The 12,718-nt window shown below is 38.6% G+C and overlaps 1 protein-coding gene across 1 annotated transcript in view; it reads left to right on the forward strand.

Moving 5' to 3' along the window:
• The window catches only part of LOC308631830 (contactin-associated protein-like 3), a 220,887-nt gene that overhangs the window by 141,240 nt on the left and 66,929 nt on the right, over positions 1 to 12,718 (forward strand). Inside the window, exons 11-12 of the mRNA XM_081263326.1 lie at positions 6,454 to 6,560; positions 10,353 to 10,472. Of these exons, the coding sequence (XP_081119452.1) occupies positions 6,454 to 6,560; positions 10,353 to 10,472 (227 nt within the window). The remainder of the gene's footprint in view (positions 1 to 6,453; positions 6,561 to 10,352; positions 10,473 to 12,718) is intronic.

Below are 12,718 nucleotides of genomic sequence, written 5' to 3' on the forward strand. Positions count from 1 at the left end.
TTCCTGTCTCAAATGACAAAAAAGATTATGAAAAGATGTTTATAACCTGACAGGAACATAAATACCCTTCCTGAGCCAAATCAGGATGCATCTACATGGAGTGATCTGTCTTCTGGTGGTTCCAAGAGATGCTTTATGGGGAAAATGGCCAGTTGCTTTGGCATGCAAGTGTGTTAACTTTGTGTTAGCTTTCCTACCCACAAAGAGGAAGAAAAATTTATTTGTGCTCAAGATATTAGAGATCTTGGTCCATGGTTGGCCAAGTCTGTTGCTCTGACCTTCCATCACGGTGGAAGATCAGGGCAGAAGAAAGCTTCTGAGCACATGCTGAGACAGAGGGAGTGAGAAGGGAAGGGTCCCAGGATAGATATTGTGCAAGGTCATGTTCCCAGTGACCTACTTCCTCCAGCTAGGTTTCACTCCATTCAGTCCATTCAGATATCAATGGGTTAACCCATTGATGAGAGCAGAGCCCTAATCATTGTCTAAAAGCCCCACCTCTGAACCTTGCTGTATTAGGGACTATGCTTCCTATACATGAAATTTTGGGGACATTCCATATTTGAACCATAATAGGCTTCAAGGATGACAGTAGTGGAAATGGGAAATTGTATATTATACCAATTGTGTTTTGGATATTAGGATTTCAATTTCCTCTAACTCTGGTCACAGTGTTTTTTGGGACCATCATTGCCACCTCTTCCCATCTGCATGGTCTCAGGCTGAGTATTCATCTTTTCCATGCCAACTCCAATAGCACATATTGTACATTTTATTTTTAAACAAAAAATTGAAAATTACTACAAACTTAGAGTTCTTTATTACTTTTTAAAACATTGTATCCCAGAACACTTTAAGGTAAAATGTAATATTATTTATTCCTTTAACAATAATTTTCAAACTATTAAAAAGTGTGGAATGTACAGAGTTTGAAAATACCAGAAAGGAAAACAATGAACTGTTTTGTTTTTTCAAATTGATGGTAAAGGGGCCTGACTCTGCCCTAGTCAGGCCACACCCATGGGTTCTGAAGTGCAATGTTTGAGCTACCAGCACCCTGAAGAAGTTGTGCCTTGATACAGCTTAGGAATTGACATACCAGGGTCCAGGGACTGCTGCTTGCTTTTGTTGATAATGTTTAATTGAGACACAGCCATACCAGTTCATTTGCATAATGTCTATATTCACTTTCTCCTAATAATTGCAGAGCTGTATGGTTTTGGCAGAGACTATGTGGCCTACAGGCCTATAATATTTAGTATTTTTCCCTTTATAGAAAATTATGCCAATTCATTCTGTAGTAAATAGGATGAAATGGAAGTTGGTAGGGAGTGGGAGGTTCTCTGGCACTATGTGGAGAGCTGTCTCATTTCTGTTGGGTCAAGACATGCTGTTCAAGGAAAAGGAAGAGATGCCTGAATGGGGCAGAAGGTAGGTAAGTCAATTCAGTTGGAGGCAGGCAGAGGAAGTAACAGCCTTGTGTCCAAGTCCCCAGTGCTAGGGGGAGTCTGACCCCTGTGTGGATGGCTGGTGTAGAAGTTCTGTGTTGAGGAGATCAGTGGGTGTTGGAGATGGGGCTGCCTCTCCAGTCATGGGCTACATCAGGCTAGAGGCTTGGGTGCTAACTTGAAGGCTTGAATATTCATCTGAGATGCCTTGGGAAATTGCTAAAGGACTTGAAGTTAAGAAGTCACTCGTGTGTGTGTGTGTATAAGCAAGACTCTGAGCATAGAGTCTTGACACATGACCTGGGTGCAGAAAATAGAGAGACAATGTATGATTGGAGGCCAGGAAACCTGGTAAGAAGCTTCTGCAATTTCTCTCAAGTGAAAAATAAGGATAAGATAAACTAGGGAACCAGAAAATATGAATGATTTACAAACTCTTTGGAGAGCAGAATCACAAGTTGACTTGCTGCAAGCCTTTGGGGTAATGGCAAGGGAACAGTCAAGGCTAATCCCATGTAGAGAGCTGGTTAAAGGCTAGTGTCATTCAGTAGAATGATGATGTGGGAGAAGCAGGATATTTGGAGGGGCAGGACCCAGAGGTTCAGCTGTTAAATCTTGATATAGTGGGAGGACTACAGAAGCAAACAACCTTAAAGTTGAGAAGAGACTGAGACGTGTCACCTACAGGAGTTTTCACCTAAAAGCAGAGATGCATTTTTTAGCTTATCATTTGAGGGAAGATGATCCTGCTTCTACTCAGTCATTTGCAAACAAGACCTCTCTCTGCCTGTTCATGAAATGGCTCATTGGTGGTGAACTGAATTTCTCCTCTTAATTATGAGTGTCTTTTCTTCTTAGAATTTTCTGTTGTTAGAACTGAATACCACAGCCTGGGTGTTTTACAAAAAATAGGGGTTTAGCTGAGTGTGGTGGTACATACCTGTAATTCCAGTGACTCAGGAGGCTGAGGCAGGAGGATCACAAGTTCAAGGTCAGCCTCCGCAACTTAGCAAAGCCCAAGCAACTTAGCAAGACCCTGTCTCAAAATTTAAAAATAAATAAATAAAATAAAAGAATAGAGGTTTATTTAGCTCACTGTTCTGGAGGCTTGGATGTCCAAGATGGGACAGTTGCATCTAGTGAGGGACTTCTTGCTGCATCAACACATGGTGAGACAGCAAATGTTTCACCTCTGGTCTCTCTTCCTCTTCTTATAAAGCCATTAATGCCATCATGGTGGACCCACCCTAAGGACATGGTCTAACTGTAATTACCTCCCAAAGCCTCACCTTCAGCTACTCTAACTGTAGCCAACATGTAAATTTGAGGATAAAGTTTCCAACCCATGAACTTTTGGGGGACATGTTCCAACCATAGCAGCTGCTGTGAGCAAGTCTATACACCCTCTCGCACTTCAAGCCCTGTAAATATATGCTGGATAATTTAGCTGACTGCCAGAATCAGCTCCCCACCAGGCTAAAATCCCTGGTCTCTTAAGGATTTTTGAAACATGAAAGTATTAAGAGGTATCTGAATCCTTGTTTCCCTTTTCTACATCAACTCTGGTTGACATCTTCTTGGAATCTATACATGTTCAGGCCCATGCAGTGTTTGGAGGAGCCATGAGCTACCTTCTCATGGACTCTGTCTATTCTTGGAGCAGACTTATATTTCCTCACTGCTGTGTAAACAGTGCCAGGGTGCTGAGCACACGGCTCCCTATGAACCCCAGATCTTTGGCAGTGAACTATATTCAAGTTAGATAAGATACTCATAGATGTACCTACACACTCTCACAGATGTATTTATGCATACTCATGTGCAGGTACATTCACACAAGGGCACATACAGGCACACACTCAAGCACACTTACACACACTGGTATACTCTTACAATGGGCACACAGGCACATATAACTTGGGCACACTAATATTCCAGCACATGCATGTTCAGGCTCTCACATAGGCACACACCCAATGTGGAGGGGTACACTGACATGTTGGTTTTTTCTCATTGTGTCTGACATCTGGTCCTCTCTGTGGACTCATGATCTAGCCAGGAAAGTAGGGACTGGGGTTATGGGAGAAGCCCTCAGGCCTGGAGGAGGCCAGTAACTGCAGCCACTGAAGTAAGAGCTTCAGAGGGCCTGGGGTTGGTGGTAGAGGTAAGCAGGTTGGTCTGCCCCCCAGCCCTGGGGATGAAGAGACATCACTGTTTTCTCCTGTGAAGTGAACCTTCCAACCCTTCACACTGAATCTGCCTTCTTTCCCTTGAAACCTGGAAGGCCTCTTGTCAGTGTTCATGTGTGTCCTCTTATAAGAAACTGGGTTTCATTCTAGTGTCAATGTCTCAAGTGACAAAGCAAGATTAACTTTGACAGAGGTATCCCAAAGTTTCTACTCCTTGGAAGAAGCAGACATCAAGCTCAAGAGGAGAATTGGCAGTTTTGTAACTTTTGCAAACAGTTGAGGCTTTTGTGTTCTGTGCTCATAGTTTAAACTCCATGAGGAAATGAGTTATGGGCCTCACCTGGACCTGGACACCATTCTTCAGAGTCACAGTCTTGTCCTTCACATTATAGACAAGAGAGTTCACTCCTTCAACCTTCTTCCTCATCCACCATTTTCGGAGTCCTGCTCAGGGATATTTCTGACCCAGCCATAAAAGGTCAGGATGGTGGTATTAGGGTGAGGCACTCTGTTCCTCAGGGGAGACCCAAAAAGACCAGGCCTCAGATACAGGATGCCCTCAGCCTCCCCCTTACAAGCTCCCAACACTGGGGCTGAAAAGGAATTGTCATGCCAGGTCTGGGAAGTTCACCACCACTTACCACATCTACGCTATGAAGAATGGCCACTCCACCATCCTGGCTAGCAGCACCTTCCTGGTTCTACTGTGGGTCTGCCATCAGGAAGCACATAAGTGTTGCAAAGCTAGAGCTGAGGGATATGGAGACCAGAGCTCCTGCCCGAAGCTGTAGCTCTCTAGTTAACATCCTGGGCTTGGCATTGATACCACTTGTATAATCCATATACAAGGAATAATGTCAGAACTACAGAGAACAGCTAAACCAGACTAGAACTAGTTCAGGTTTTTTAATGTTTGGTATGAAATGTCTGGCTTTTGTTATCTCTGCTATATTTTGTTCTGTTTCCTTCCACTGCTATGTAATTGACCTGCTGACTTGCAAGGTATGGGTATCCCATCCTCAGCATTCACTCTGTAAAGTAAGCTGAACAGGCTTTTGTATGAATCTCATAATATAAATGTGACCTTCACTGGTATAAACTGATTATCAGTGTATTCTCAACATCGATCACTTTAAGATTAACAATCTGTTTTGAACACTGTCAGAATTTACAAATAAGCATTATCCCAGTAGACTCTCAAAATCAAATACATTTTTCTTTCTTAAAACAAATTAGCCTTATTCCTATTTTTATTGACATTGAAGATTTTCCTTTTTTTTTTTTCAAGGAAAACCAAAGATTAGAAGATAATGCTTGGTGACATCTACAAGAATTTCAGCATCTGGAAGTATAATTTGTGCAGTGTTAGAGGGGGAAAGAAAGTAAAATAGACAGCTATTCCTTTTTATCTTTTGTGTTTTCTACTTTCCACTTGATGGTGTTTATTTTACTTTTTTTTTTTTTTTTGCATTTTTAAATTTGCAAATTGGTCCCTGGAGCAACAGAGAACATTGGGGCAGAATAGGAGCTACCTGCTTTTCTGTGCACTTCCAAGTGCTCACACTTTACTGTGTTGTTATTATTATTTTTTTAAAATATTTTATTAGTTGTTGGTAGGCCTTTATTTATTTTTATGTGGTGCTGAGAACCCAGTGCCTCACACATGGTAGGCAAGTGCTCTGCCACTGAGCCACAACCCCAGCCCTTATTATTATATTTTTAATGCATTGGGGATTGAATTTAGGTCTTGTGCATCCTATGCAAGTTCTCTACCACTTACCTACATCCCTGTCCAGCCCTATATTGTCTTCTCATAAGCAAACATTTTACTATTGCTGTGGATCTCTCATTCCTAATACAGTTTTAGGATCTTATCAGTTTTTTGCTTAATTTAGTCCTGCTTTGGGACTCTCACCCTTTATATTTTTGTGTGTATGGTCAAGAGGGGAAATTTCTTGACTTTGTGTCTTTCTAAAGATGGTTGTTCAATGTTTTAGTTTTAGTTTTCTGTTTTTTCCTAAATATCATGATGTGATGAATTTCAGTCTATTTGCTAGCAGTTGTATGGAAACAATTTGAACAATGAACTGGAGTGAAGAGGGAATAAGAATAAATCATGATCTTATAAACTGCTTCAGATTTGTGAACAAGGCTGTATTTATCTATGCAAATTTTTATACATAAAAATCATGATGGATATAAAGAATTAAAGCCAATGGACCTTTGGGGAAATGCAGGCAAGTTAGAAAATAACGCATGTATCAGATTGTTGTGCTCTTAGGCAAAAAACTTCGTTGTATACATACCAGAAGTATATCTGAGATTTACAAAAGAAACCTGTTCTTTTTGCATTAAATTATTAAATATTGTGTTGTTAAAATATCTCTTTGGTTAAATTTGGCCACATGCCCAACTTACATTCAAGGTAGAGATGCAGGCTATGCCATGGATGGAAAGATCTGCAGTGTCACATCACAAGGGTGTGGAAGGACTAAGGGGAAATGTGTGTCTGTCTATGGTTGTTGCAAGCAATTTATATCCTGATCATGTATGAAATCAACCTTATGTTTTTATAAGAAGCAAACAGTTTTTCTGATAAAAACCAAAGTGTTGAAAATGTATCTGTCACAAATACATGAGAATCTACTGCACTTACGAACTTGTGTTGTGTCAGGTGACCTTGAGGACAGACTCCACAGTCTTTGGTCCTGTTGAAATGTTTCTGTTGACTATTGTCCTTCATCTTTCCCTGTACATGCACATTTTATTATGACTGAATGTGGGAAACAGCAGTGTGTCTGTCTGTCCTTCTTTAGGTGTTTGCCCAGCTATTGTGAACACGGGGGTGAATGTTCCCAGTCCTGGGACACCTTCTCCTGCGACTGCACTCACACTGGCTACGTGGGAGCCACCTGCCATTCCTGTAAGCCACACAACTCACTGGCTCTCCTTTCTGTTCTTATATCCCGTTCATTCTTTTGTGCATATGTGTTTATGTCCATGCACCCGTGTACCAGAAAACAGGAAGCAATAGTCTTTTACAGACTTGTTTTCAGCTGCTTTATTTTTTATCAATTTTATTTCCCATTGATGTTAAAGTAGCTTTAAAAATTCATAGTATCAAATAGAAGAATATAGAGATCAAAAAGGAAAAGAAAAGAACCAGCAAAGAGAAAATAAGTGTAGTAAAATAAAATATAGCAGGAGGTTAAAAATAAATAAACTGTACTCAGAACACACAATGTGAGCTGGGTGTGGTGGGACATGCCTATAATCCCAGCGGCTCAGGAGGCAGAAACAGGAGGATTGTGAGTTCAAAGCCATCCTCATCAGCAGCAAGGTGCTAAGCAACTCAGTGAGATCCTGTCTCTAAATAAAATACAAAATAGGGCTGGGTATGTGGTTCAGTGGTTGAGTGCCCCTGAGTTAAATCTCTGGAACAAAAAAAAAAAAAGAAAAAGAAAAAACAAACAATGTGATATCTTGTTCTGTTCCTTGATCTGGGTACACATGTACTTCTCAGTTCTCAGTTCTTTCTTGTCTTCCAAAGAAAATGTGTGGCCAGGATGTAAATATAAAATTGAATGAGGAACACCTCAGAAGTACCAGATGAGGAGTAAGTGTGGCAGTAGTTCTAGAAAATGAAGAGAAAATAGTAAACTTTCAGGTCCCACCCAGTCTTGCTGTTGTTTGATAGTGAAGGAGATGGAAAGAATTAATATCTGCAGAATTTATCAAATGCATTCCCAGTTTTAGTCCTCTGCATATTTTTACTCCTTGAATACTCAAAACAACCATAGGAGATAAGAGTTATTATCACCTACACTTAGCACTTGGGGGAGGAAGGAGGCTGAGGAGATTGACAGTAGACTTACAGCTCTGAGACTGGAGCCAGGACTGTCAAATACCACTCATATCCTTCCTCAAGAATTATTCTGTGTCACACAAACATAAACACAGATTATTTGGTCACAGTCACAGAGTTAACACTGAGATGGTCCTTTTTACTTACAGCTTACTTAGTTTTCAAGCAAATAAAATCTTATTGACCACTAAACATTAGTTTCTAGAAGCATATGACAGAGCCCATGAAATACCTCATGTTTTTCTAATTACTAACTTTTGCTTCTATTTGTTTTAGATTTGTTTGTTTGCTGGTTGGTTGGTTGGTGTTTTAATTTGTGTGTCACTCCTGATATTTGGGGTCCTGTCTCCATAGCACTTCCCCTCTCCCTTGGTCTTTAGAGGAGGAGTATGACATTTCATGTCTGCTTCCTTCAGTCCCTCCTGATGGGGGGATACTAGCATTGTACCATTAAAAAAAAAAAAAAAAAAACAAAAAAACAAAAAACCTTCCATGGCCCTGGTGCAGTAGTGCACACATGTGTAAAGCTGATGCGAAAACACTGCCAGTCTAAGACCAGCCTTGGCAACTTAACAAGACTCTCAGCAACCTACTGAGATCCTGTCTCAAAATAAAGACTACAAAGGACTGGGAATATAGCATTAGTGGTAGAACACTTTCCTAGCATGTGCAAGGATTTAATACCCAGGACTGAGTGGGGATAAGAAAAAAATAACTATTCCTTGTGAATTAATTTTATTCCGGTACAAACTATGAGGTGCATAATGCAGAGAATGGATTGTCATAAATCTAAGTTTGCAGGAACTGAATCTCAGGGAACAAGTCTGGTTTGGAATGAGACCCCTGGGTCTCCAGATGTGGGATTTCCACAGAGAAGCAAAAGAAGGTGACTCCTCCCCCCTCTATATCCAGTGATCAGATCAGTTCCACTCGCATCTTCACTGAGTTTTACATTGGTAGGTAAGAATTTGCTAAGGAATGTCTCCTTTGAAAGGAGTTAGACATCTAACCTTAGAAATCTTGGGCTAGGGATTTGGTCACAGTCACAGAGTTAACACTGAGATGGTCCCTTTTACTTACAGTTCCCTCATCACATTAGAAAAGTGTCTTAGACAAAGCAGATACAACTAAATGTGTTTGTTATCAGTAGCTGTGATCTAAACATAATTCTAAGTAACACTGAGAAGAGAAACTTGACTGATAAATGTAAAGGGTTTTCTCCCTGTGGCACATGATTTGGTTTGTTAATGAATTGATTTTATTGTGATTCTCTAAGGGTATATCAAAAGAAAGTTGGATATTGCCAAATCAAAACCAAGTGATCATGAAGCCATTATTTTTATGTGGGATAGAGGACAGGGATTGGGGTTCTAAGTATAAAATTATTGCATTTTACATTCCCATTTATATTATTTTTTTCCTAATCATTCTTCCTCTTTTTTTTTTTTGTTCTTCTAGGCAATTTGATATGTGTATGTATCACTGTGAGCTGTGTTCCTAGGTGGTTATTGGCATGTTTGTTTATTTATGGAAACGTGAATATTAGTGGCCCAAATCCAAGCATATTGAGAAAACAATTTATATTGTCTATATTTCCATCAGTTGGAGATGGTAATAGTTGGACTCTTGATTTGGTGGCCTCTGATTTAGACCCTTGACCATATTTAACAAAAAACATTTTCTTTTGTAGTATCCTTGAACTAAGCAGACATTTCTTTGTCCTTTTTATTCTGTGAGATGAGAGAAAAATAATTTTTATTCTCCTCCCTGGATCATTCTTAACTATTTGAAATGGGGGGAATATATATATATATGTGTGTGTGTGTGTGTGTGTGTGTGTGTGTGTGTGTGTGTATGTGTGTGTGTTACATAATGTATATAGGTTATATATCTGTACATATATAAAATATACACACATAATATATATAAACACGTGTGTGTATGTGGTGTGTGTGTGTGTAGAGAGAGAGAGAGAGAAAGGGCCATCGCTGTGGAAAGGACTAAGTTTATATCCTATTAGTATGTCTTGTCTTGGTGTCCCTTGCTGAACCACTGCCCAAGTCTATCTTTGTGGACACTTCGTCTGTTGCTTTTGCATTTCTTTCCTAGCAGTTGTAACCTGCATTTGAGGCTTTCCAAAGGGTTTCCCGACAAGGCAATGTGTGACCCACACTAGGTTGACTACTCATTTAAAATTGCTAAATATCAGTTAGGTTCACCATCTGCAGATTTTAATCTCTTGCCTTGTACATAGCAAAGCATTTGTGTACAAATTAAAAAGTCAGTCATGAATTAGTATAAATCGAAATTTTAAAAACTCATGTCAATATTTTGATTTTTTAAATTTCAATTTGCAAAGCATTTAAGGAAGTGTCTTTTTGGAATGAATTTAAAATGGCATTAAAAGTTGCTGATATGTAAAATTCAACTCATTGGAAAAATGTGTTTTAAATATGAATTGTTTTAAGTGAACAAAAGATGTAACTACTGAGTAAAGTTTTTTTTAAAAAAATCAATGATTATTAGATAATAACAATATTTAGGCAGGTGTACTTGAGATGCTTAAAAATATTATGAGGTAGAACTTGTACTAGACAAGAAGTCTGGTTTGCTTGATTTTGAAAATAAGAATGTGTAGGATTCTGATTCACAGTAGTATCTCCAAATCTTTCACTCTGTGCTTCTGAATCTTTCTGCTGCCTGATTGAGATGGAAGAACATCCTCCTAGAGAAGATGTGACCAAGGGCAACGGCAGGATGAATGTCATGGGAGAAAAGTCACATGCCATGAGCAGCAGAGAGGAGCCCATTCCCTCACAGCCCCTCTGTGATACTGTGTCTTCTTTGCAGCTCTGTATGAGCGATCATGTGAAGCTTACAAGCACAGAGGAAACTCTTCAGGCTTCTACTACATAGACTCAGATGGAAGTGGCCCTCTGGGACCAGCTCTTGTGTACTGCAACATGACAGGTATGTTAAGCTCTTCTGTAATAGTTAAATTCCTATGTGTGTTTGCTGTGTACAAAACCAAAATGAAGAAAGTCAAGCATTTAACTTGCTTATTTAAGTTGACATGCTTATTTAGATGTGCATTGTGATTGTAATGTGATGGCCAAAAAGTGTTAAAAAATGTTACAAAGCAGTTAAAAGGTGGTGGTTAAGGGTTGTGTCATTATTTTCTGGAAATGTTCTTTCCTTGTGAAATAATTACCACTAAGTCTTTTGCGTATTAGTCAAAAGCAAAAAGGATGAATGATTTTTTACATCAATAAATGTCAAAACCTTCAGAGAATGTTCACTCTCTTTTTTTATGATGATGTAGATGGAGCCTGTGGCCTCACACCTGCTAGGCAAATGCTTTACAGCTGAGCTTCATTCCCAGTCCTCTATTCACTTTCTAAATTTATGAAAAAGTGCTCTTTGCTCTCTTTGAATCTTTCTAAAATATATATTTTTATCCTGGATTTATTGAGGTATAATTGACAAAAAATTATATATATTTAAAGTATACAACCAGGTGTTTTGAAATAGGTATACATGTTGAAATGCTTGCCTTCATTAAGCCAATTAGCATAGTCATCACCTATGCCATTTATAGTTCTTTCTTTTTTTTCTCTTCTTTGGTGAGACATTTGAGATCTACTGTCTTAGTAAATAATGAGTATACAATACAGTGTGGTTATAATCACACTGTACATTACATTATCAGAGCTTATTCATCCTTCATATCTGAAACTTTGCACTCTTTGACGAACATATGTCTATTTCCCTCTTGCCAATCCCCAGAAACCACCATTCTACTGTGTACTTTTAAGGTGCCTTGTTTAGGGGCTGGGGATGTAGCTCAAGCGGTAATGCGATTGGCATGCACGGGGCGCTGGGTTTGATCCACAGCACCACATAAAATAAGATAAAGATGCTGTGTCCACCAAAAACTGAAAAATAAATATATAAAAGAGAGTGCCTTGTTTAGATCCACATAATCACATGAATTTTTCTGGAAAAAAATTGATGTTTCTAAACATACATACTTCATGTAACCATGTATTCATATGCAATAATGTATAAGGAATAGCTTCTTTACCTAGAAAATCAGTTTTAAAATAATTGTGGTAGATAACAATAAATACATATTGTACATAAATCCTTGACTCTTTCTATGTGACATATGCCCCTGCAAGTATAGGAGCTCAAAAAATCAAGTCTAGGATGATAACTACCCTAACTTAATTGGTGTGAGCCATGGCCTCTCTGAACATATAGCACTGTCCATTCCTTTGTAACTGTCTGTGCATAAGCTTTCCTCCTCAACATCATTTCACCAACCAAAAGGGGCAGCCCTCCTTTGGAGAACTGTTTCTGTATTACCCTAATGGTATAGAAACAGGTACTTCAATCTCTGCATAACTTGACCCTACACATCTGAAATAATGTTCAGAAAAAAATCAACTCTAGATGATACTAAGGTAATTATGACTTAGCTATAATTTGATATCCCTGTTATTACTACTATATACTGTCTTGATAAGTTGTAACTTCCACAAGGAAGGAATTATCCATGGGTTAATTTATGAAGGTTTCAAGTAGCTTAAAAAATCCTGATGTAGTTTTTATACCTACTACCTCTTCATAGGTAAAACAAAGTCTGAACATTTTGGCAGTGATTAATCATACGATGCAATTAACATTAAGATGAAATATACATATACATATATATATATATATGTGTGTGTGTGTAATATATATATATATATATGTATATATACATACATATATATATATTCCTTTTTGAGTGTGTACCAGTCAAGTGTGAGAGCTCTCAAGGCATTGCTATGAATGTGCCTTTAGCTGTTTTAGAATTTGGGGCAAGCATTTTATCATCAATACTGACAGAAACATTGCAGTGTGATTGCAGAGAGAAATGCACTGGCTTAATTTTGCCAAAAGATGAGTGATCAGTAAAATATGTGGGAAAACAGCCAAGGGAGATCTTCCTAGATATTGTCAGTGCCAGAGATGATACCAGGCTTTCAAGTTATTCAGGGTCTTAATTATTTTGCTTTCATTACTGTGTATCAGACAAGAACAAATAAGTTTTTAAAAGATAGTGGCATCCCAATTATACATTTCTCTTTTATTAATTAGGAGTTTAATTATCACTGAAGTCTAGGGCATGCTAAAGATTTTCATAATTTTGTGTTAACCCTGCTCACAGG

This window comes from Spermophilus citellus (genome assembly GCF_964194105.1).
Source record: "Spermophilus citellus genome assembly, chromosome: 12".
Taxonomy (NCBI): Eukaryota; Metazoa; Chordata; class Mammalia; order Rodentia; family Sciuridae; genus Spermophilus; species Spermophilus citellus.